Source organism: Phoca vitulina, unplaced genomic scaffold (assembly GCF_004348235.1).
Source record: "Phoca vitulina isolate PV1807 unplaced genomic scaffold, GSC_HSeal_1.0 scaffold110, whole genome shotgun sequence".
In the NCBI taxonomy this organism is placed as follows: domain Eukaryota; kingdom Metazoa; phylum Chordata; class Mammalia; order Carnivora; family Phocidae; genus Phoca; species Phoca vitulina.
Window position 1 is genome coordinate 1202969 of NW_022589813.1, and position 26130 is coordinate 1229098.

The 26130-nt window shown below is 45.7% G+C and overlaps 1 protein-coding gene across 1 annotated transcript in view; it reads right to left on the bottom strand.

The window, feature by feature from the left end:
- Positions 1-22587, bottom strand: part of LOC116628070 (probable G-protein coupled receptor 139) — a 38797-nt gene extending 16210 nt beyond the window's left edge. The window contains exon 1 of the mRNA XM_032398140.1: positions 22464-22587. Coding sequence (XP_032254031.1) covers positions 22464-22587 — 124 coding nt within the window. The remainder of the gene's footprint in view (positions 1-22463) is intronic.
- Positions 22588-26130: the final 3543 nt, after the last annotated feature.

Sequence of the window (26130 nt, forward strand, 5' to 3'; positions counted from 1 at the left end):
GGGTAGCTGGTTTGAGGTCTCTGCTCTATAGCCAAAATCCAGGGTCTTTGCATGACCAACCAGATACCTCACACCATCAGCTCCCTCTGCAACCCATGAAAATGCACCTTGCTCTTCATTTTATGAGCTGTTGCCTGAATGCACAGTACTCTTTTTTTCCTTCATAGCATTGTATGGGCTATTTCTTCTGCCTGGAATGCCTTCCCTGCCTACAGCTCTTAGGCTGGTAGACTTTATTTTAAAAGCCTTCCCTGATCTCAGTATGCTGAGTCAAGCACCTCATTGGCTAGAGTATTTAACACATTTTTATAGTGATCTCCTTCAGAATCTTTATCACCCATTCATGGAGAGCCCTTGGAAGGCAGGGACTGTATCTCTTTTCTCTGAACCTTGAAGATTTGCAGGGTAGTCAGAGAGTATGTACTCCATCAACATTTGTGGCGTAAGAGTGACGGATGGATGGATGGATGGATGGATGGATGGGCGGGTGGATGGATTCCCCATGGCATTTTCTGTGGAACATTTATCTGCTTGCTGTCACTTGTGTGGTATTCCATTATATGCATGATAACTTGATCTTATCCCTTCCTTCTGCTTCCTTCTCTCCAAACCCAATTTCTCTAGGTAGTTTCTTGAGAACTTTTTCCTCTTACCTCCTGTGATGGCTGGTGGATCTGAGTTCACATTCCCCATTTACTTGCCTGAGCATGAGACTTAACTCAGTTTCCTCATCTGTGTAATGAGGATAAGAACATTTCCCTGTAGCGCTTGTTAAGAAAACTGAGCACTTAAACCATCCCTTCATGTAGTAGATACTCAAAAGATTATTTGTTTATCCACTGAGTGCGATAGTCCGTTTCTTCCGTAGAGCACTGACCCTTTCCCTTGTTGAAAAGTGGAGAGGTTAAGAGCACTGATTCTGAAACCAGCCTTCATGGGCTTGAATCCCAAGTTTGCCAGTTTCTTGCTTTGTGATCCTAAGTCTCTTAAATACTCCGTGCCTTATTGTTCCTTATCTGTAAAATGGGGATAATAATACCTGTCTTATAGGGTTCTTGTGGGAACTAAAGCAAATGCTTAGAAGAATACCTGGTACATAGTGAGTGCTCAATAAATGTTATTATTATTATTTTTTTTTGCTTACCAGTCCAACCCAAGAGACTCTGGAGTGAGCCTCTCTTTCTCTCTCTCTCTCTCTTTTTTTGTTTTGCATTATCACAGACTACTCAGGCCAGCCTCCCTCCCCTTCTGTCTATCACAGATACTGACTCCCTGCTGTGTTCAGGCACCTTGCCACAGCTGTGGATGTCATGGTAAACCAGAAGAAATGGTTTCTTACTTCCTGGAGCTTCTAGCCTGGCAGAAGCCAGACAGAAGCTCTGCAACAGCAGAAAACAGCATGCAATGGGAGCATTTAAGAAGGGGTAACAATCTAACCTCGAGGATCATGGAAGGCTTCTTGGAGGAAGTGGCATGTGTGCAGTGACATGGAGGAGTAGGAACCAGTCAAGTGATTGGGGAGCAAAGTATGCCAACAAGAGGGAACAGAATATGCAAAGGCCAAGAGACAGGAGAGAATGGCTATTGGAGCAGCTAGAAGTTCATCATGGAATGGAGGTCACAGACTGGAGGCTTATGGGGTAGATTCCAGGCTGCAGGAGTGTCTTTAGGATTTCTGATTCAGTTGTCATATCTACAAGTTGGAGTATTTCACATCTAGTTGAAGATTTGAGCTTCTTTTGAAAATCAGGAGAGGCCACGCTGGGTGACATTTCCATATGGGGGTGTCCTCCAGCTCAACCAGTCCCCACCAGACCTCACTCATTTATGTCATCTGCCTGCCCCTGCCCTAGAGAGAGAGCTGGGGTTGGGGGAAGTCTGGCTGGGGAAGAGGTGGAGAAATAGCAGCATCCGATTTGAATGATTCAAACAGCTTTGCAGCCTGGTTTGAGTTGAATTTGTCCTGAGGAAATGGAGAGTCATCGAAGGGCTTTAAGCATTGGGGGTTTTGCTAAGTAAGATGTTTGTTATTTTTGTATCAAACCACAGACATCCAAGAGGGCTGTGGGGCGGGGGTGAGGCACGGGGGAGATAAAGAACAGAGGGTCGTTTATAAACCTCATTGAAACATGGGTTGTATTGTAGCTTCCTCATATATAAAATTTGACAGGAGCCATCAGAAATGCTTGAGAGGTAACATCTTCCTGCGTAATTTGTCCCCCTTTCCCCTCTTGGGCTGGCAGGGAAGGTTCCATAGGATCTGGATATTCAAGATCATTGGAAAATTCCCTGATGCACACCACCCTGCTGCACGCTCTCCAAGGCCACGGTCCTCATGGATGTTCTGTTCCACCACGGGACCTGCATTCTCCCAGCGGATGCATGGTTGAAGTGGCAGCACCTATGTCAGGAGATGGGGATGGACAAGGAACAGGCCATGCCCAGGAGACAATGTCTAATTACCTGGGGGCCTTGGGAAGCAATTTTCTCGGGTTAGAGAAATTGGTTTTTGTGCCTCCAGCCCATGCACACAGCTGAATGACATGTAGGTCAAGGAGGCATCATTATATGGAAATGGTTTTATGTTTGGGAACTTCTAAAAATCTACCTCTGCACACTGGGAGGTGGCAGAGAGAGAGTAGCTTTTATTCTGCCCAAGCTGAGTTCAGCAATGAAGGATGGCTTGCTTCATCATGACTTTGGAGGGGTCTGTTTCTTTTCTGGCTTTGGGAATGCATGCTTGAATGTCACAGAGAAAAAGAAGCAGTGCCTTCTTGGCATGCTGGTAATGAGCATGGGCACTGGATCTAGATCTGACATGTTCTTGCTGTGTGACCTTGGGCAAGTTACCTAACTTCTCTGTGCCTCCATTTACTCATCTGTAAAATGGAGCTGATTGTGAGGACTAAGTAAGTTAGAAGAGTATAGGCTGCCTAGTAGACACCACTAGAATTGTGCCCTCTGCCCCCCTGTCCATCCCGTTTCACTCATCACTCCTGCCTACCCTATGTCCCAGCTGAGAGGAACCACTGTTCCTGAAGCTCCCCAAATAAGCCACATTCTCTCCAGCCTTTGAGACTTCACCTATGCAGTTCCCTCTTTCTATAACACTTCCCTCATCCACTTTGGATGGTTCTTATTCTTGACTCTCCATGAGCCAGCTTGTCCAGTCCCCAGATTGGTGCCCCTTATGCTTTGCTGTACCCCTTGTCTATAACAAAACAAACTGCCTCTCTTTCTCCTCTGAGCAGAAATATCATTCCCAAGAGAGAACAGGGAACGTGTCAGTAGGAAAAGCAAGTGGGTTTTTTTTCCTTTAGAATAAGAGAAAATGTAAATAATAATAGCAGTAATAGAAGTAATGATGCTGATGATGAGAAATGTGTATCTTCTTCTGCCACAAGGGAAGTGGTCTTAATAGTGAAAATAATAGCTTCCATTTAGCAAACTGTTATTATATGCTAGAAACTGTGATAAGTGGTTTGCACTTAGTTACTGCTATTCCCCTCATTTTTAAATGTGGGTGTTCCTCTATAGAAAGGAATTTAGGATTAGTTTACAGACTTGCCCAAGGTTACATAGCCAATAAGTCACATAGCCAGGATTTAAACTCAGGTCTGTCCACCTGAAAAGTGTTAACTGCTACACTCTTTAAGAAGGCAGAAGGCCTTGGGACCATTGCTTCCAATGACTCCTAAGTCAGCTGCAGGTCAGAACTTGTGCCTACTGGCCTGCTAGTCTACCCTGACATGAGCACCATCATTGGGTGCTTCCTACTCCAGGATGCTGGGCCTTCCTTGCTGCCCTAGGGAAAAAGGCCTTTCCCTGCCTGCCCAGGGTTTCCCAGAATGACTAGGACATTCCTTGGTTGAACCAAGGAAGGGATGGGCTGCTTTCTTGGCAGAGAGAACTGCAAGTGCAAAATCAAGGAAGTGTGAAAGCATGCTTTGTTTGCAGAACCGTAAAATGACAGGCTTGGCTGGCGTGTGGACCAGAGGGAAATGAAGGATGAGCATTCAAGAATCCAGTGTGATAACCTCAGTGAAATTGCTCTGCAAACTCCCAAGGTTGTCGTGGGGACCGAAGGAGACAACGCTTGGGAAGTGGCTTTACAAACTGGAAAAGCGTTAGACAAATGTTAATTATCACAAATTATTTCACAGGTAGCGTGATTGGTATTGGGAGCAAGATAGCAGAAAATTAAAATATCTGGTAATTTCTCTTGAATCCACATTCTCAAAAGCATTCATAAATGAAAAATTCTTATTTCATTGCTCTCATCTCCTTTTTTTTCAGATGAATAGATTGTAAAAGATTTCAGAAGCAATAAAAATTCAGTCAGTTTCCTGGTCATTATCAATTATACTGCCAGGTTTTGAGACTTGCAGTAATTTTTTGTTGCCACCTTTAAAACCACATCAGCTAATTCTTGATCCAAATATCTCTTAGAACCACCTTGTCTTTTCTGTTTCCTTGGTCATCCTGATGCTGGGGGCTCTCGGAAGGCAGGTCTGTGTCTGTCTCATTTTGGGCCACATTCTTAGTCTGTAGTACAGTCCCTAGTACATGGTAGGTGCTTGACAGTTATTTGTTTTGTGCAGCATCGAGCCTAGATGGCATAGTATTACACTTGAGTTACTGCAGGAACTTAGCTCTGCTTTGGCCCTTGCCCCTCTGTTTCTGAAGCAGTCTGTCTGCATTTGCTCCAAAACTCAATCCATTTTCCTCATTCTGGTAAAATACTATTGGTAAAGCTAATTTAACCAATATTAAATATTAAAGCTGCTAACAAAGAATCCAGATGTACAGTTTAGCCAAAATGATAAAGTAGGAAACTAAAATAAGGGGTATAACTATTCAAGAAGGCATCATCATCATCATTATTATTTGCTGATAATATAATAGTATGCTTACAGAACTCAAGAGAATTAGCTGAAATGTTATTAGAACCAGCAAGAGCCCTTAAGAGGACCAAAGCCTAAATGTACTAACAGTAGATGACTACAAAATGGAATGGGAAGAAGATTCCATTCATGAGACTCTTAAGTGCCAACACCCTCAGAGGCTACGCTCCCAGTAGAGGTGAAAGGAATGTCCTCCTTTTCAACCTTGGGCTACACTTTATCTCCTGCATCCCCAATCAGTCCTGCTTCAGTCCAAAGTCTTCCAAAGTCTCTCACAAAACTGTTCTGTTGGCTCTGGTTCTTACCAGTGTAAGAAATAAGGCACACACCCAGTTGGCCTGATGGGGGAATTAGATGCCACCTCTATTATCATGCTCATACCGCTCTCAAGGAAGATTTTTTTTCCTGATTCCTGATTCCTACCTGATTCTACCTCCAACGTGGACAGCCTTTACAATTCTGTATCCCGAAGATAGGTGCCTCAACCCCCCATCTCCATTTCAGTAGAAGAGATCATGGCTTGCTTTTTTTTTTTTTTAATTAAGATTTATTTATTTATTTGAGAGAGAGAGAGCGCGCGCACACACGTGCGAGTTGGGGGATGGGCAGAAGGAGAGAGAGAGGAGAATCTCAAATAGACTCCCTGCCCAGCGTGGAACCCGAGGTGGGGCTCAATCTTACCACCCTGAGATTACAACTTGAGCTGAAATCAAGAGTCAGATGCTTAGCCAGCTGAGCCACTCAGGGGCCCTGAGATCATGGCTTTAATGAAAGTACCCACCTGGGTGATCCTGGAATCAAAGAACCTTCCTGACCAAAAGTACTATTAGTGCTTCAGCTGAGTGGAAGGCTACACGGACTCTTGCCCCTGATGTCTGGAGCAGAAGCCTGGCTTTGCCATAGCACTAACTGCGTGACTGCACTTAACAGTTTACCATGTGCCTCAGTTTCCTCATCTATAGAATGGGAGTAATAATAGTACCTATTTCATGGGGTTAGAAGGATTAAACTAGTTAATTCATGGGAAGTTCTTGAAACAGTGCCCAAAGGGTAGTAGGCATTCCTTTAATGTTAGTTATAATTATGGTAAAAGACTATTAGTTTAGTTTCTAGCATCAAGGCTTCAGCAACTGTACTATCCAAGCTTCAGCCATGGATCTTGCCACATGGGGGGATGTGGTGGTGGAGGCATGAGTACAGTATTTGACCACTGGTTTGGGGCTCCTACATCATCCTGAGCTTCTTTTCTGAACAGCAAATTATTACACTATAGGGTAGTAGGTTGAACATTTTAAAAGGTAAAAATTGGTCAAATATTGAAAATTTCACATGGTACAACCTTATAATTTTCAATTTACTTGTTTTGCCCCCTGGGCAGTATGTATATCAATGGGCAAAATTCATTTGTCTCTCTCATTCCCAGTCCTTAGCAAAGGTTCTCATGTGAAAGAGATGCTCAGTACATGTGTATGATGAAGAAACAGACTTGTGGTCAGAACTCACATTGCATATTGGTTCCCAGATAGGAGGAAGGTGAGTTCCAGACAGTAGGGGCAAAAAGTCTGCCCTGATTAACCCCTACTGCATTCCCAACTGCCCTCCAACCCAAGACGGGTTGATTTCTTCCTCTGTCCCCTGGTACATGGGCTTCCTTCTAGCTTACCTCTTACCAGTCTTCACGCTAGTGTGGGTTACTTCTTCATCTCTGCAACTAGATTGTGTCCTCCCTGAGGGCAGGAATCCAGAACTATTTGTCTTTGTGCCACCAATAGCTAGCACGTAATTTATAAATGAGTGAATGAATAATGGAAAGTCCTGGCAGGATTCAGAGGGGCGGCTCCATTTTGGGGATCATTCCTACCACTGACAGCTTTGCATATGTAGTGGAACAATGAGCCCTGGATTTGAGGTTCAAGGATGTAGCTTTGCTTTTCAGCTTGGCCTACCAGTAGTAACTTGAGAAGGCTGTTTAACTCCTCCGAGCTTCAGTCTCATAATGGATGAGAAAGCCCTTTGTAAATTTTAATTCACTTTGCATATTGGCCAGCAGTATATTAACATTAATGGCTATTATTGATGACTCTTTTTGAGCCTGAGGAATAGAGCCTGGCACATAATAGGTGGTCAGTAAACATTCACCACATGAACTGGTTTTGGAATTCTGAGCACTTGACTGAAATTAAGCCCCTTAGGGCTGATAGCAGAAACCTTGGAAGGATTTGGAAGACCATAGAGTTTTCATGGAAATTGTTTCATCACAATGTGCTACTTAAAAAAGAAAAAAAAAAAGGCAACTCAATTTCCATTTTGTAGGTTAGGTGTGGGGTGGAGAGGGAATTCACTTGCCTGTCCTTGCTTAAAAATAATTTCAAGTAATTAAACCATCTGCTTGGGGAGAGGGCAATGGGGACACTGGGAGAGTCTTTAATCAGGAAGGAAGACATAGTCCCTCAAAATGCCTGTGAAGACCAGGCTGGGAGGGTGAACCAAGAGAGAGGTCTGTAGACACAGCATTTGTCTTTTCCCATGCCCTGAATACCAATGTCTGCAGCAGGCCCAGCGGCAAGAACAGAGTATAAGCAGTGGTACACAGGCCTGTTTATCTCAGCTGTGCCGCTCGGTAGCTGAATTGCCTTGGGCAGGTTATTTTACTTCTTGGAGCCTCAGTTCCCCCACTGCCAAATGGGGATAATAGAAATACCACCTCACGGGCATTGCCGTGGGGATTAAATGAGGCAATGTAGAATAATGGGTTTGATTCAGTGCTTGGCTCGGAGTAAGTGCTCAATAAATGGTAGTGGTGGTGGTGGTGGTGGTGGTGATGATGATAGTTGTGATCAAGATGTTTCTTCAGTCTCTTCAAGGTGAGTATGGACATTACATTTATGGAATTAAGAAAGCAGTGACCTATTCATCTGATGCATCCATCCACCCATCCATCTACCCACCCACCTATCCATTCAGTATTTGCAAAGGCCCCCCAGAGGGTCCTGGCATCATGGAGATGACTCAGATCCAATGTGGACTGTCAGGGACTCAAAGCCTAACTCAGCACTTTTTTTTTTTTTTTTTAATTTAAAGAGAGAGAGGGGGAGGGCAGGGGCAGAGGGAGAGGCAGAGAGAGAATCTCCACCAGGCTCCATGCCCAGCATGGAGCCCGACGTGGGGTTCTGTCTCACAATCCTGAGATCATGACCTGAGCCAAAATCGAGTCAGATGCTTAACGGACTGAGCCACCCAGGTGTCCCAACTCAGCATTTTTTGATGCCCCCAGGCAAAGGTAAGTTTGAAGCCCCACAGGAAGTTAAATACCTTACCCTCACCTCACCTCTGTTATGAAACTTGTCACATTGTATTATGATTATTGACTTGCCTTTCTACCCAACTAGAGTGTAAGTTCTTTAAGGGCAGGGCCATGTTATGTTCATGTTTGTCTTTCCCGCATCCTATCCCCTAGAACTCCTGGCATAAGTAGGGCCTCATGAAATGGAGCCTGATCCTTAACACAGCCTAAGGAGCCCAGGTGGGGATCTGATAGGAAATCCTTGTCAGTCCTAAGAAAAAAACTCTTCTATTTATTAAGCACCTGTCGAGTGCCAGGTACGTTGTCTCGTGTATTCCTCTCAACAAGGGGGACACTCTTAGCCTAATTTTACAGATATGGGAATTGACATTCAGGGATGTTAACTGCACACAGCTGGAAAGTCCAATGGATCTCAAATCCAGGTTTTCACCAACTTCCCTTTTTGCAGGAGAGCATTCAGTGCTCACATTTAGTGTGGTTGGAAAGAGTAGATGAGGCTAAAAGTGTGATAGTATAAATGGATATTGTGTGTGTGTGTGTGTGTGTGTGTGTGTGTGTCTGATATACATAGTCAAATTTGAGGAAGGCAATAACACAGTAAATTTAAAATCCTATAGGAGCAAGGCAGGGAACATAAGTGAGAGAAGCAGGCCAGGTATATATCTATATAAAAATCTGTGCTGGGGGTACAATAGGAAAAGGTGGGGACTGTGGTGAGCTGGATAGCACAAAAGCCATCTAAAGGAGGCTATGGCTACTTGGTTCTAGGCACTTGATGACAGGGAGAGCTCAGTTTTTCTAGCCTTTAAAATTTTCCAAGACTCATGAGAAAACTGAATTTTTATGAGATTGCCTCTGAATGTTAATAGGCGAGGTGCTGCTTTTTAAGAAACTTTCAACAGGCTTCTTTCACATTCTGTGGGGTCTGACTTTCTGGTTGGTTGTCGGCTGTTGACTGGCTATGACCCCCAGTCCAGGCCTCTTCAGGAGGTTATATGAGGGTAGTTGAGAAGGATGTTAACCAGCAGCATGCATTTGACTAGCATTTTGAGGAAAGCATTCAGTACTGACAGTGATTAAGGAAAAAAAAAAGAAAAAAGTCTTCTTACTTCCCAGAGCCATCCTCTTCTGGCTAGAAGGTCTAACTCTGAGGAGATCCAAGAGGCAACCACCATTTTCTTCCCTCTTCCATGAGCTCTCTCTGCCCATTTTCAGGATGTCCTTGGAGTCTCCACCTCCGTCTTTGGGGCATCACTCCCTTCTTCCTGCTGTACCCTGGGTCATTAGAATTGAATGCAGTCACAATGACAGTGTCCCTCTACCGTGCTGGCCAGAACTCAATCCTGTTCATTTGTCAAATGACAGTGCTGAAGGTGACCCTTTTCTTCTTGTCCAGACCCTTGCTTTCTCTCTGTTCAGGGCTCTTGCAACTGACAGCTGGATCATTAGCAGGACTTGCCCACTGCCACAACCAAGATGGTAGCTTTGTTGTGCTGCGGGCGCTTTCCACGGTGCCTGGAGAGCCAGGCACAGACGTCCTTGATGTCTGAGGACGTTGTTAGTTTGCTCATTTCACTTGTCTGACGCTGTTTTACTTGGACACCGAGGTGATGGTGGATGGTAGGAGTAGGACTGGAGAGGCTCTGAACATGACCCTTGACCCACACTCCTACTGTGTGCCAGGCACTGCATTGGACACTCTACAGGTATTTCTCACTCTGTCCTACCGGAGCCCAGAGATCGTTCACACTGCAACAGCTGCTGCTTCTTGCGGCTTCCCTCCTAAACCACCTTCCGTCTGTTTTTTCCACAGCAGCCAGAAAGACCTTTGAAAAACTCAGATTAGGTCATGTCAGCTCCTTAAAAGTCTCCCATCTCTTCTCTCAACACTTAGAGTGAACTCCAGATTCCTTACTGTGGACCAGAAGGCCCCCACAGTCCAGCCTGTGTCCACCTCTTCCCCTCATCTCCTGATACTCTCCCTCTTGCTCATTGTACTCCAGCCACACAAGTCTGCCTTCGCTCCAGCTCATTCCCACTTCCGAGCTTTTACCCTTGTGCGTCCCTCTGCTGGCATGCCCTTCCCCTGTGCTTCCTGTGGCCAGTTCCTTCCCATCGTTCCAGTTCTCAGTGCAGACATCAGCTCTTTGGAGAGCCCTTTCCTGACCACCCAACTGATGTAGCTTCCTATTGCCTTACCATGCTGTTTTCCTGACAGCATTATCAGTATCTCAAAGAGTGTCGTTTATGCATCTGTTCACTTGTTTACCGCTTGTCTCCCCAGTAGAATGTATACCTGTGCAGGCATTCTTTGTTTTTCCTTCAGTGCCTACATGGGTGCCTGGCATATGAAAGGGGTGCCACATATATGTGCTAAGTGAATAAAGTTGGTGTTATCACCCCCATTCTCGGATGAGGGAACTGAGGCTCCAAGAAAGGTAAATTACCTGCTCATGACCTCACAGCTAGCAGAGTTGCAGTGCTGGGACTGAACCCCCAGATATGCCTAATCCCTAAGTCAGCATTACCTTCCTGATGCCTTCTGGCCAGGACAGGTGGTGTTCTGGAAGGGTCCTGGGTGTGGAGGGCAGACATGATATGGGGACCAGGCTCTGTGAAGGTCAAGAGTGTGGGCCTGTGATTCCTTTAAGGAATGCCCATCCCTACCCTCTTCATGGCATTGCTCCCTCTTGAGTTCTTTCTCCAATCACTGCTCCATTCTGCCACCTTCCAGGAAAGCTGCTGCTTTTTGTTCAAGAGGCAGATGATGGTTCTTGTCAGCAGCTCTGTGGAGCTGAACCATGGTGGTGAGGCCAGAAATGCTAAAAGCAGACAGCTGCAGCCAGAACAGAATCACCAGGCCATTCTATACCTTTGACTGTGGGAGGAGTGTGTATGTGTGTGCGTGTGCACGTGTGTGTGCGTGTCTCCCTGTGGGTGTATGTCTGTGCATGTCTGTTTGTGTCTGTGCATGTGTGTCTATGTGTGTGTCTGTGTGTTTGTGCACACGTCTCTGTATGTGTGTGCATACATCTCTGTATGTCCGTGTGTGCGTGTGTGCACGTGCATGTCTGTGTGTGTGTCTCCCTCTGGGTGTATGTCATACACATGTGCCTGTGTGTGTATGTGCATAAGTCTGTGTGTGCACACATCTCTGTGTCTTTGTGTGTGCATACATCTTTGTATGTCCGTGTGTGTGTGGTGTGTTGCTGTGTGTGGGTCTGTGGAGAGTCCCTCCTGTGAAGTGATATGGCTGATAGTTTTTGCTGCACTTAGCTGAAAACGGTAAGAAATGTCTTTGGGGGAAAAGCAATTGCCCCAGGTCTTAAACTGCTAAACATTCTGGCAAATGAGGGGGGAAAGAAAAGAAGTTACTGGTGAATACCAGAAGTCAAAAGGAGCCAACACTGTAAAATGTGTTGTCCCAAATCAGGGTTACTTTGTGTGGTTTCTACAAAGCTCTGGCTTCCTGTTTCCTCTGCACCTCATGCCCTGTTCTCCTCCTGTCCTCAGGCTGCCTTTTGGCCTTCCAGACTCACCCTCTTTCTGTTCCGATATGTGGCACCAGTCCCCTCTTGCCTAAGAGTCATTGCAAAGCCTATCCCCCTTGCTTCTTCCTTCCATTCTTGCCTTCCTCAGCCTTCAGGTTCCAGTTGTTCCTCTTGAGGGAGCTTTCCTTGGCTTCCCCATTGGGCAAGTCCCCCCATGAAAAGCTCTCCCATCACCATGTGCCTCTCCTTCATGTTCTTTCACATGTGACTACATTTATTCAGGTTTGTGATCATGCTCATCTTCCCCATGTGTATGCATATGAGCACGCAGACAGGGAGTGGGTCTTTTTAGGCTTGCTTTGAGCCTAGCACAGTGCCTGGTACTTGGTAGTGCCAGGCACATTGATGGATGGATGGATGGATGGATGGGTAAGTGAATCAATAAATGCAGATGCAGTTGTCCAATTGCACTTTCTGGTTTCTTGTCTCATTCTTTTTTGCCATGGGCAAAATGAAAACGTATTTGGGTTCAGAGTCCCAACTCTCAATGTAGTTCAGCTGGTTATAACCTTTACTCAAGAGAAGCCCAAGTCATTCAGCCTCCACTTGATAGAAAAGCAAAGATCCTGGCTTATCCATACAGAGAAGTTCCCTCACTTTGAATCTCACCAGGATCTAAGGTAACCACATCCTCCCCACACCCCGACCTTTCCTTCCTTACATTTCCCTTGGTGGGGTAGAGACGGCAGGTTTATCTGTATTGCAATGGTCAAAGCACACTGGATTCAGAATCTAAAAGATTTGGGGTCAAGGTCACACCTGATTAGCTGTATAACCTTGGTGGAAATTCCTTGTCCTCTCTAGGGCCTCAGTCTCTGTATTAAGAGCATTGTACTAGATCAGGGCTCCCCAGATTGTAGTGATTGGCCCACCAGCATTATGATTTTTGCCATATTCTTGTGTTCCCTGTACTATTATTTACTTAATATTTTGTTTTAAAGATTTTGTTTATTTATTTGACAGAGAGAGACACAGTGAGAGAGGGAACACAAGCGGGGGGAGTGGGAGAGGGAGAAGCAGACTTCCCGCGGAGCAGGGAGCCCGATGTGGGACTCGATCCCAGGACCCTGGGATCATGACCTGAGCCGAAGGCAGACGCTTAACGACTGAGCCACCCAGGCGCCACCTAACATTTTGTTTTAAAGTGATTTGCATTTCCCCCCCTGAATTTATACCTTATATAGTACTGCTGTCCAGGGATGCCTGGGTAGTTCAGTCAGTTAAGCGTCTGCCTTCAGCTTAGGTCATGATCCCAGTGTCCTGGGATCAAGTCCTGCATCGGGCTCCTTGCTCAGTGGGGAGTCTGCTTCTCCCTCTGCCTGCTGTTCCCCCTGCTTGTGCTTGCTTGCTTCCTCTCTGACAAATAAATAAAATCTTTAAAAAAAATTAAAAAATACTGCTGTACAATATAAATGGAATGTGAGCCACATATGCAATCTCAGTTTTTCTAGCAGCCACATTAAGAAAATAAGAAACAGGTGAAATTAATTTTAACAATATGTTTTATTTAACTGTGTTCATCCAAAATGTAATCAATATAAATTATTAATGAGATGTTTAATTTTTTTTCATACTAAATGTCCAAAGTCTGGCATGTATTTTACATTTTGAGCACATTTCTCTATGGATGCTAAATCTTTCAGTGGAAATCTTCGATCTTTGTTTAGATGTCATAAAATACACAGTTGAAAAGACCAGATTCACATACCCAAATTGTTCCAAGTATACAGTTATTTTCCAATAACTGAATCAAATATCAAGGCTTAATTGTAAATTAATTGAAATGAAACCAGATAAAAAAAATCAGTTCCCGAGTTGTGCTAGTTAAATGTCAAGTGCCCTATAGCCACATGCAGCTGGGGATTACTTATTGGGCAGCATGGAAATAGGGCAACCCTGAATCACAGACCCACCTCCCTGCTGTAAACAGAAGATAGTCTTAAAAATAAATACAATGACAATACAAGGGTGACATTACATTTTAGCTAGATACTGAGCCCTAGGCCTGATCTGTGTCTGTTATAAAGGGAGATTTAGCACACATGAAGAGGTGTTAAAGATACTAGCACCAAGATGAGACTTTCCCTTTGATAGAATCAGAAGGATTGAGAAAACTGAAAAGGGATTTAATAATGATGTAGCCTTGTGCCACCTAAAATAATCGCACATAAAACAACAGCAACAACCCCCCCCCCCCGAATCTGGATGATTAGTCTGAACTCTGAAATTCCACAGCCTGTTTCTGCTTTATTCCTCCTATCACTTTGCTTCCTCAAGAGACCACTAGCAGTGTGATTTTATAAAAAGGGAGAGTTGGGAAAGTAAGTTCTGGTTTAGACATTGCCATTCCTAGCTCTGCGACTTTGGGTAAAGTCTCAGTTTCCTCTTGTTATAAAATGATGGTGCTTGCTCTCATCATAGAATAGCAGCCATGGAGTGGCAGACACTGGGGACCCTGCTAGCCATGCATTGCTTCATTTTGTCCATATCATATACCCTGTGAAAAAGGCACTGTTATACCCATTCTGCAGAGAGGAACACTGATGCTTAGAGAGGTTCAAGCAACTTGCCAGAGCCCCACCAACAGGAAGTCATGAGGCTGGAATTTGAATCCAGGTCAGTGGGGACCATGAGCCCACATCCTAATCCACCATGCTGTCAGGTTTTAAGGGCTCTTCCATTTACAAAAAAAAAAAAAAAAAAAAAATGTGGATTTGTGTTCCAGGACATCATTAACATGCAGTTTGTGGTACTACTTGGAGCTCTTTCTTCCAGTCACGCCAAATCCCTGGTTTCCTGAGTTGGCGTGCTTTTTTTATTTAGCCACATATTTATTTGGGTCTCCATCTCCTTTATTTCTTGCTCCTCCCCCTAACATCTTGTTTTTATTCTCCACCCACTGTGACCCCCTTGGCATTTCTTGGTGCTTCTTGAAGTTTTACCCACTTTGGAGTTTGTGAATTGGCAGCCTGGTGGGCTGTATCAAGCCTGCAGATATGTTTGGTTTGGCTCATGCAGTGCTGGCTCGCATAGTGTTTTTAAAATTTTTTGAATTAGTTGCCAACATTGAAACATTGGGATATTTCACATAAAAATCTGGATTCCTAGATTTTTGGAAGAATTTGGCAACACTGGATTGGCTGGAGAGCTGAGTGGTGGTGGTACTTTCTAACCTCCCCCAGTCCCCACTCCTCCCTATTGTCTGTCATCCCCATCTCTTATGACCTAGCCCAAGTGTCAGTTGTCAGCTGTCATTGTGTGTGGGCTGCCATTCTCTTACGATAAAGCTGGACAGCAGTACCGAGTATCACTGTCAATTTCTAGCTATGTGACTGTGGGTATCTCAACATTCTCATCTGAAAAATGGGCATGATAACTGTACATGCATCAGAGGGTCATTTGGGGAATTAAATGAGTTAGTGCCTGTAAAATGTTTTGAAGCATCCCTAGCACATAGTTAAGTGCAACATAAGCGCTAGTAGTTGTTAAGAGGAAAGTGCAGTGGTTTTGGTACATATGTCTCTATCACTGAGGGAAAATTAGAGAGACCAAAAGAGCCACATGCTTTCAGAAAAACGGCAGGGAAGCATGATTCTTTGGGTAAGTGAAGCATTTCTTTAAAACTGGGCCGCTGTGTGCATTTACACTATCTGACTGCTCCTAGCAGGTATTTGAATTCGAGATACCTGCCCTCCCCTTCCCCCAGCATTTCAGGCACCCTCTGCAGGGCTGGCATTCCCTATCAGCATTGCCCACATAGTTCAGATCACATGGAGGTTCAGTGACAGGGTCTGTGTTCACCTCCCCACCTTGCTTCTGTTCATGGTCCTGGCTGCAGCATGCAGGGCAGTCTTTGCTGGGTGCTTGTCAGACCTTTATCAACTTTAGCTGAAGAAGGTTTCATGTTCTGGACTGACAGTATTTCTGGAGGTTTCACTGAACCACAGGCAACTCTCTGAGAGGTACAAATTCCTTAGGCTTATGATGGAATTGATTGCTTATTGGGTAATTCATTCCTAGTTTTCCAGGGCAAAGAGTTTCATTCCTGGTGGGTGCACTTTGAGTGGAATTGTGCAGTTATGGAAAAGACCTATATATAAAGTTATTTGTGGCTTCAGGGGATTTACAAAGCTTGTTGACATGTCAGACAATAAAAACAATGCTACCTACTATTTATTGAGCTCCCACAATGTTCAAGGGATTGTGAGAAGCCTTTGCATATTTTATTTTGGATTACCATCACAACAATGCAAGGCACGGAAGATTAATAACATTTACTGACCTCTTAACTCTATTTGAGAGCACACCTGTGCCAAGAATGGTGCTACACATTTTTACAATTTCATTCGATCATCACAACAACCCTATGAGATAGGTATTATTATGATCCCATCTCACTGATGAGTATGAGACACAGAGAAGGTGAGAAATTTGCCCAAGGTCACAGACTAGCAGGTAGGGGAGCTAGAATTCAAACCCAGGCACTTTGACATTAGAGATCCCTTGCTTAACTGCTGAACTTGGCTGACTGCTTTCTTACAAATGAAAACGGAGGCTCAGAGGTGGAGTATCATATCTGAGATCACACAGCAAACAAGGGTAAGACAGAGGATCCAAATCCATGTCCATTCAGTTCCAATGCAGTGCCTTTTATACTCAACCTCAAAAGCAGAAATGACACATGGGATAACTACAGAAATCACGCAGGGGCAAGGACAAAAGCTACTGGTCTGGACCCCAGCCCAAGGCCAGCCCAGCCAGCCTCCAGCATAGCTACTTCATTGGTCTGTGCTTGTTTCCATCTATGGGCCATGTTTCCAACTGAGCTATATAAGCAGAACCCGGCTCCCCCAGGTGTTTGACAGACCCACACAGTGAATTATTGCCAGAGCCAAGCCTGGAATCCAGGGCTCCTCATGCAGTGCTCTTTCTCCCACTGTTATAACAGGGATCCAAGGCCCAATGTGCATAAAGAGGAGCCATACAGGTTACAGAGGACAGTTCAGTGCAGCGTGTAGGGACTTTGACATTAGAGTGCCCATGTGCTTTTGAAAGGGGCAGCCATTAAATAAATTATGGTACAAATATACAATGGAATACTATGCAGCTTCATAAAAGAATGAAAAAGCTTCAATATACCATTATGGATGATTAATATAATAAGTGAAAAAGAGCAAGACGGAGGACAGTGTGTACAATGTGCTCATTTTGAGGAGAGTAAAAAAAAAAAGAAGAGTTGAAATTCTCTATTCATACTTGCTTGTATATCCACTAAAATACTCTGAAAGAACAAAAAGAAATCAAGATACTGATGAACCAGTTACCTGTGTGGTGGTGGTGATGGGATGGATTTGGGAACTGGTGAGTAGGGGAAAGGGATGGTAGGGAGATTTTGCAATGTGTGCCTTTTTATATTTTTAAGTTTTTGAATAATATGAATGTCATTACTTATATAATGTGCACACACACACACACACACATACACACATGCACGCACCACACAAAAGCAGCTGCATAGGAAAGCAGCCTATTCCTCAGCCACAGCCAGCCTTCTGGGAATATGAACCTAATGTTAGTTCTTCTGGTGTTTCAAGGGAACTTGGAAATCTATTTTTTTTAATTCCAATTTTTAGTTTCAAATTGTTCATTGCTAGTATATAGAAATATAATGGGTTATTGGAAATTAACAATGTGTCCTACAAACATGCTGAACTCACTTATTAGTTCTTAGGAACTTTTTTTGGTGGAGTATTTGTGATTTTCTCTGAAGGCAATTATATCATCTGTGAATAGAAACAGTTTAATTTCTTCCTTCCAGTCTACCTTTTATTTCTTTTTCTTGCCCAGCTAGGACTTCCAGTATGCTGTTGAATCAGAGTAGCAAGAGCAGATATCCTTGCCTTGCTCCAGATCTTAGAGGGAAAACATTCCATCTTTCATCATTAAATGTGATCTTAGCTATAGGTTACTTATTGATGGTTAAAGAAGTTCTCTCTATATTCCTAGTTTGATAAGTTTTTATCATGAATGGATGTTGAATTTTGTCAAATAGTTTTTTTTTTTTTGCCTCTATTGAGAAGATCATATGGATTTCCTTTTTTAGTTTTTTTTAATATGGTAGATCACACTGATGATTTTCAAATGTTGAACCAGCCTTGGATTCCTGGAATAAACCCAAGTTTGTCTTGGTTTATTATCATTCTTATATATTCCTGAGTTAGATTTGGTAATATTTTGTTGAGGATTTTTTTTGTGTGTGTCTGTGTTCATGGGGAATATTGGTCAGTAGTCTTCTTATAATGTCTGGTTTTGGCATTAGGGTAAAACAGGTGTCATAAAATAAGTTGAGAATTTTTCCTTAATTTTTAAATGATGAAAAAAATGACTTACAGAGTGCTTACTGTGTGGCAGGCAGTGTGTTAAATGAATAACCCACCGAAGACTCACAGCAACTCTGCGAGGTATGTGCCATTATTACCATCATCCCATTTTACAGATGGGAAAGTGAGGCACAGAGTAGTTAAAGTCACTTACCTAAGGTCACATAGCTTATAAGTAGCAAAGCCAGGACTCAGACCCCAGAGGTCTATCGCCAGACCTTATACTCTGAACCTGTTTACTAGATTTTCTTGAAAGATGTTTACAGGTGAATGAGAACACATCTGGAGTGCTCAGTCCATCTTACTGGTCACCATTTTCCCACCCCTGGTTAATAGTAACTGTAACTACTGTGTGTCACAGCACTGACTACTGCCAGGTGACAGACTCATCATCTCCATCTCGCACCAACCCTCACAGACAGGTATTAACCTGTGCTTTCTTCTAGTTACTGGCTCCCCTTTTGGCAGTTGCAGAAATACTCCTATCAGCTGGGTGGTGTGTGGTTTCAGACTATCATGTTCCTTACCTTGTCTCCTTTAACATCCCTGGTGCCTTTTAGAAAGTAAAATTTAAAAAATATCTTTCAAATCTCAGTTTAATTTTGCGCTGCTCCTTCCTTATCAGCCAGGCTCACCTGTCTTCTCTGCCTCTGTCTTCCCCCCAGGCATCAGGTTCATCTCTTCCTCCTGCACTGCCTTCTGCTTTTCACTGTCTTGTCCTAGTTGGCCCCATCAGTGTCCCCAACTCTACCTTGTTAGCTTGGCTGGCTTATTGTATGCATTTTGAAAGGTTAGAAACATCTTGCTTACTTAAAAGGAAGAGAAAAGAGACAGAGTTTTAGGGATAGCTGGGACACCAATTTTTTCCATTGAGCACATAGCATGAAGGACTGAGGTTAGTTAAAAGAACTTCCTTTTATAATAATGAAGGCAGTATGGTGCAATTGAAAGAGCAGGTGTTTGCACACTGGCTTGACTGTGTGACTATAGACAAGATGCTCCACTTCTCTGAATCTCAGTTTGCTCATCTGTAAAATGGGTTCAGAGACACGTACAGGTCACAGGGATGTGGTGGGGATTAAGTACAATAATCTAAGTATTTAACATACAAAAAGATCCAGTGTGGAGAAGGCATTAATAAGTGCTTTCCTCAGTCCAGACACTGTGCTAAGCCATTTTATATAGACAATCTTATTTAATATACACTATCTGTGTGGGTAAGTAGATACTGCTGTTACCCTAATTTTATAGGTGGGGAAAATTATGGTACAGAAAGTTAAGAGTTCTTAAGTGGCAGATTCTTAAGAGTTCTTAAGTTCTTAAAGAGTTCTTAACTGCCCATACTTCACATTAGGACCCCCTGGGACCCATTCCAGACCAATTAAGTTAGACTGTCTGGGGCCATTCCTAGAGGCAGGGTATTGGACCACATGCTTTTCCTAAGCTCTTCCTTTCAGTCTGGAGACTGAAGGTGGTAAGAAACATCTGTGCTTTCTCCTAGTTAATGGCTCCCCTATTGCCAAACACTGAGCCACTCCCCATCCACCCCTTGGTTCCCACCCATGTTTTCAACCATCCCTGTGAGAATTTGGAAATGGGGTGAGTCCACTGCCAGGAAAAGTGATTCAATTAAAATCTCAGTTTTCAACAATATTACCAAGCCCTGTGGTCTGTTACTTCACACCCAGCATAGCTGTGCATCCCGGTCAGTAGCAGGGTAATGAGGGTTTGCTAATTGCTGGTGGCTGGTGGGGAGGGGGGAAGGGGAAGGGGAATACTGTAGTGAGCTCAGCAGGAGGAGTAAGGCGCTGAGCTAAGTGCTTTTCCTGTGGCTCCCAGCCCCTTCTCTGGCTCACATGCCAAGCAGCCCCCCCCCCCTCACAACCAAATCAGCTTCATGATGACCACAACTGCCGCACCACAGCGGTAATCAGTGTGTGGTGCGTCAGGCCCTGAGCTGAGTGCTTAACTTGCACCATCATCTCCATCAACATTTTTATTTCTCACCATCATTCCAGGAGTTATCATTCCAGTTCCAGTTGCTGTCCTAATGCCTATTTTACAGATGTGGAAACAGAGGCATAGAGTCACAGAAGGTCCACATGTTAATACCCAGCTTCATTCTGTAGTCTGCATTCTTAGTTACCTGGGCATACTTGCCTGCCCTTATGGTTCTAAGAGAATGACTTAAGGATTTTACTTTTGAACCACTTTGCAAGCCATTAACAAAACCATTATCAGCCCATGGTCTTCCTGAAAGCCTGGCCTCTTCAGTCATCCTTTTCCAGAATGCTTGGTCCTTCTGCATCTACCACAAACTCTACTTGCGAGCTCCTTGAACTCAGGGACTGTACCTTAGGGATCCCTGAGTCCCTTAGGCACCTCTTTAGCACTTGGCACACAGTAGGTGGCCACAACTCTTAGTACTCATCAGTGCGTTCCAAGTTCTCATCCCGATCCCTCCCTCCTTTAAGTCTCCAAATCCTGGGCTCAGCCTTGATGAGCCTGTGCCTAGCACTGTCTGGCACACAATAGGTGCCAATGCTATGGGTCAGAAAGGCCCTTAGCTGGCATAGGAGTTATGCTGTGGAGAAGTGAGGTACCTTGTCTTCCACCTTGAGGTGTTTGAAGGTCTGATTTGTCCCCTGTTCTGCTCATCTTCATGTTCCTGCTCTGGACCCTTGGAGCCTCCCCTTGTCTTTATGTCTCTGTCCCTTAAAGGGTTTTCAGAAGAAAAGCCTGAGAGAGTGGCTACTTTAGTCAGCAGAGGAGATGGAGGGGTGAAGGTGGAGGGGTCAGACTAATTCTGATGTGAGAGCTGAAGGGAAAAGGGGCCCTGTCACTTTTCTGGTTCAGCAAGTGTCACCAATAACCAACCTTCTCAAAAACTCACTCACCTTAAGAGAGCTCTGGGAGAGGCTCAGGAGGGCTGACAGGGGGAGGTGGGGACTGGACTGAAATCAATTCCTGCTCAAGGTAATTACAGGACATGTGCGCTGCCCCAGCAGGGCGAATCAGAGGTTGAGCGTCTCCCAGGGCAGCCAGAACGATTAGTTAGTAGTAAAAACCTCATCACTTGCTGGGAGAGAGGTTCAGTGATTGTAAACTTATGCTTTTCTGTGCCTAACAAAATTTGGGAGGGGGCATGTATTTAAACAACCTTATCAGGGCCCCTGACCACCAAGTTGAATGTTTTGAAAAGGAAATCTCAGCAAGCCTCTCAAATCCAGCTCTCAAGTTCCCAGGATCCTGGGATGCGGAATGACAGGGTGGATGATGCTGTGATTCTAGGCTGTACATGGATTTTTTTCTTTGTGCTTCCTTTTGTCCCTCTCTCATCTCCCTGCAAGTGATCTTTAGGAATCTTTCTGCACACAGACTGTCTCAGGGACTATCTGGAAGAAGGGTTTATCTCAAGCTGGAACCCCAGGAAACCCCTCCCCCTCTCTCACAAATAGCAAGCACCCCCCAGCCCCCAGCAGCTCAGCTCTCTTCAGGAATTCAGCACCAGTCTCAGCCACACTTTGGAGAGGACGTTAAGATGTGGGACCAGCTAGACATCCGCAGCAGTCGTCAGCTGCCCAGGGTGGGTAGATAGGGAAGCAAAGCCAGGGGGCAAGGCATGTCCTCAAGGAGACTGTGACCCCCTGAAGTGGCGGTCTCAGCATTCCGTGTGTGTCTCTGGATCCTTGCCCTGGTCAAAGCATGGTCCCAGAGCCACCCTGACCCTTCTTAGCCTGCCTGGAGACCCTTTCTTTGCTTAGGGGTCACAGGGGCTCATCCCTTGCTCTATCTCAGCGGCCCTAGAGAAAGTGTGCTGGGCATCAGTCTCCTGCTTCACCTGGAATCAGGCGGGGACAGTGGTGGGGCACAGGGGCAGAGAGGTTTCCTCGGGCTGAGGTGGACGTGGGGGGCGACGGGAGAAGTAAAGCCCCCACTAAACCATCTGTTGGCAGGTGCGGTCAGGTCACATACACAGACCCCACTGGGCACCCTCAGGGACGCGGATCCCTTCAGATGCGCATGCAAATACTCGAATCCACGCGCACACTCACACCATGCCCATCAGCTGCCACGCACGCTCGTGACACACACACACACACACACACACACACACACACACACACACAGGAGAGTCCCCGCCAGGCCACAGCAACTTCCTTTCCCCCAGTCTGGAAATGTCCGCAGTTGCCCTTAAGGCTTAAACTTTTTCAGAGGGAGCGCGAGGGATCGCAAGGTGAGGATATCGAGGCCTGGGGGCTCTGCGCAGGGTTGCTCCGCACTTGGGGCTCCTGGCTTCCTCCCTCTCCCGCACGCTCCTCACCTGGTAAACCGAGGCACAGCAAGAGACTGTAGTAGACCACGGGCACGAAGCCCAAGCCGCAGACCGAGCCAGGGGACCAAGACAGCGAGCTGTTGGCTACGAGGTGGGCGTGCGTGTGCTCCATGAGCTCGCCCCTCGTTCCCCTAGTCTCCACGCCCAGCCTGCCAGCCCCGCTCTGGACGCCGGCTCGGTGGTGGCAGCGGCGGAGGCAGCAGCTGGAGCAGCAGCGCCTCTCTTCCCGCTGGACTTGCTTCTACCCTTGGCCGTGGTCCCCTCTGCTCGCTCCGCACCTGCCTGCCTGGAGTCCTGGCACGGCCCTCGCGTAGGGCACAGGGCGCTGGGTGCAGGGACTCGGGAGGGGCTCCCAGAGCCGGTTAGTGCACCTCCCACCTCGGACCTGCTCGGCTCCCGCCTCGGAGACGGGAAGCTGGGACGCTGCTCCCCGCAGCCAATCAGCAACTGCCTGGACGCGGATGATGGGAGGGTGTGTGTGTGTGTGTGTGTGTGTGTATGTATGCATGGGAGGAGGGGGGTCCCAGCTGCTTCTTACAGCTCCAGTTTCAGGAGAGGAGAGGAGTGAGACCTGGGAACCCCAGAGGAAGACCCAGGTGGGAATTGGCTACCCCTTCTCCACCCAGTGCGGGAGGGGCGTGGTGTGGGTGGGACCTGCTTCTCCCGCAGCGGCTCCATACTCCTCCAACGTGTCCTCAGTTTGCCTTTCTCAACTCACCTCCTAGCCACTTCTCTTCCTCCTTGCCAGTGCTCCGAGTCCATCTCCATATAGAGGATTCTCCACCTAGTACATGGGGGGAAGAGGAAGCTGTCGGAGCGAGGATGCTCAAGGGTCGTCGGTTCTCCCGGGCCAGAGGAGCTGCGCCTGAAAGGAAGTGTACATGCGTCTCAGTGCGTGTGTTGATTCTGGGGAAGGCCAGAGGTGGACTGTCCCTGAATGGAGTGCCTTTGAAGGGGTTGCAGGCTGGCTAAGAGAAGCCCGCCACACTGAGACCTTCTGTCAGGAATAAGAATGTTGCAACCATTCACACACACACTCCCCCACGCTCACACAAAGACACACAATACCCAGTCATGTGGGCTCACTCAGGAGGGCAGCGGAGGCCCTCTCATCTCTCACCCAGGCATGTGAAAACACAGGAGCACCCTTATCAACATGCACAAAGACCACACTCACATGACATCCCAGACACACACAAACCCATGTGGGCATCATTTAGGGGTGGTCTAGTTTGAGAGTTGTGTGAAGTATAGGAGAGGTCAGCAGGTGGGACCTAGGCAATCTTGGAGAGTTGGGGTGAATAGGCACCCCCCTTTTTCCTCAGTGTAGGAGGGTGGAGAGTTCCTAGTGCAGCTCTTCTAGAGGCCACAACAGATTTGGGTAGGGAGAGAAATCTGGGGCTCAAGACAGCATGTGTGAGAATTAGATTCTGTAGAAATATGGAGGAGAGGCATTTCCAGGGGCTGGCTGTAGCTGCTGCCAATCAATGCAAGAGCATGTGATAGCTCAGAGAATCCCAGGACCCCTCTCTGTTCTGCCCCCGGCCCCCCTACACCCATTCCTGGGGAGAAAGAACTGGATGGGCTTTCCCCAGCCTCTTTCAGGTCTCCTAAGATGGAGGAGATCCCTGCTTTTCATGCTCAACAAGGGGCATGTGTCCATTCCCCATCATTGTTAGGGGCTCCCCAAGGCAGGCATTGGGGGTGGGGGTGGTAGCAAACTCCAACGCAGCCAGGGCCAGGCAGTCTGCATAAGGGAGGGATCTGCTGAGTCTAGCTGGGTCTGTGGTGAACAGAGAGGCTTGTGCCCCCCAAATGGACAGATTATTACAAAGAGTCATGTGGGCCTAGCGAGCACAGGTCTGATATTCCAAGCCAAGTTGGATATTGAAATTTTGTTGTGAACTCTCTCATTTAAATGTGACTACCCCGAACAAAAACAAAACAAAAACTCCACTGTGTTGATAAATAAAGCAGTATCATTGCAGAGGTTCAATAAATAATGGTTCAAAACCCTATAGATTAGATTTGTCTGCAGGCATCCAAACTGAGATGAGAAGCGGGGGCTAAGAGGGGGAGTGTATGTGGTTTGACTAAGCTCCCCAATCTATTCAGGGACCTCTCAACATTGTGAATCAAGGATAATGCCTCAGGGCTTTTGCACTGGCTATTCCCTCTGTCTGGAGTGCTCTTGCTCCGGAAAGCCGTATTAACCCGCCTCTTCACCTTCTTCAAGTCTTTCCCAAACAATCCTGTTTAAAATTGAAATCTCCACTACTACCCTACAAAATGCTTATTTCCTCTGCCCTTCTCCTGCTTAACTTTTGTCCATAGTGCTCAGCACCATGGTCATACCGTATACAGTCTATTTAATTAGTTTATTTATCTGTTTCCCCTCTTAGAGAGGCAGGGCCTTTTGTCTGTTTTGTTCACAGTTGCATCACCAGCTTCTGTACTGTGCCTGCATATTCCAGACTCTCAATAAACATTGAAAGAATGGAAGGCCCCAGCACCCACTGACCTAAGACATGTAGGGCAAGGGGAGATGAGTTTATCTTTGCTTGTCTTTGCAGACCAGAGTGTCAGAATGTGGGTGGCTGTGAGGGTTGGGGGGCATAGTCTTAGATTTAGCATGTAATTATCATGTCTGACTAGCCACTCTAAAAATAATTTTTGTGGTTTGGATTCTGGGGATCTAGTTAGAAACTCTTTATAAAACTAGAAACTTGGCTGGGCAGGGGAACAGGGCTGCATGGGGAATCTTTTTTTTTTAAATTTTTTTATTGTTATGTTAATCCCCATACATTACATCATTAGTTTTAGATATAGTGTTCCATGATTCATTGTTTGTGCATAACACCCAGTGCTCCATGCAGAACGTGCCCTCCTCAATACCCATCACCAGGCTAACCCATCCTCCCACCCCCCTCCCCTCTAGAACCCTCAGTTTGTTTTTCAGAGTCCATCGTCTCTCATGGTTCTCCCCCTCCAATTTCCCCCCTTCATTCTTCCCCTCCTGCTACATTCTTCTTCTTTTTTTTTCCTTTCTTAACATATATTGTGCATGGGGAATCTTGATGGACATTATTTTTTTCTGAGCCTCTATTTCCCCATCTGTACAATGGGGATGAAAGAAACCAGGTATGCCTTGTTTTGGAGATGTTGAACGGGACGAGAGGAAGTAGAGAGGTGGAAACAGTGCAGACTGTGATCTGGAGAATGGGGGAATTGGGTGGGGTACTCTGCTGGCTCCATGGAGAACCTTGGAAGCCTGTCAAGATCAAAGTTTCCTGGGAAGTGGATGGGTTAGATGAGAACTTTAAGGTCCTAGGTGAGGCTTTTAGTCCTGGGAAGGGACACATTGAGTCAACAACAAAGTCTGTTTAATTTTGCTCAAGGGCTGAGCCACTTGACTGACTCTGTAAGATGAGCATCAACTGTGGTTAGCTAAATTCATTCACTTATTCATTCTTTCAACAGACTTTCACTGAACATTTAATGTGTGTTGATCAGGACTTGCTGCATCATTGCAGGGCCTAATGCAAAAATGAAAATACAGGGCCTCTTGTTCAAAAATTAAGAATTTTAGGGCAGTACAGGAGAGAGACAGAACTATTTATTGTACATTCTTTACTTCCATAAAGAAATATGCTGT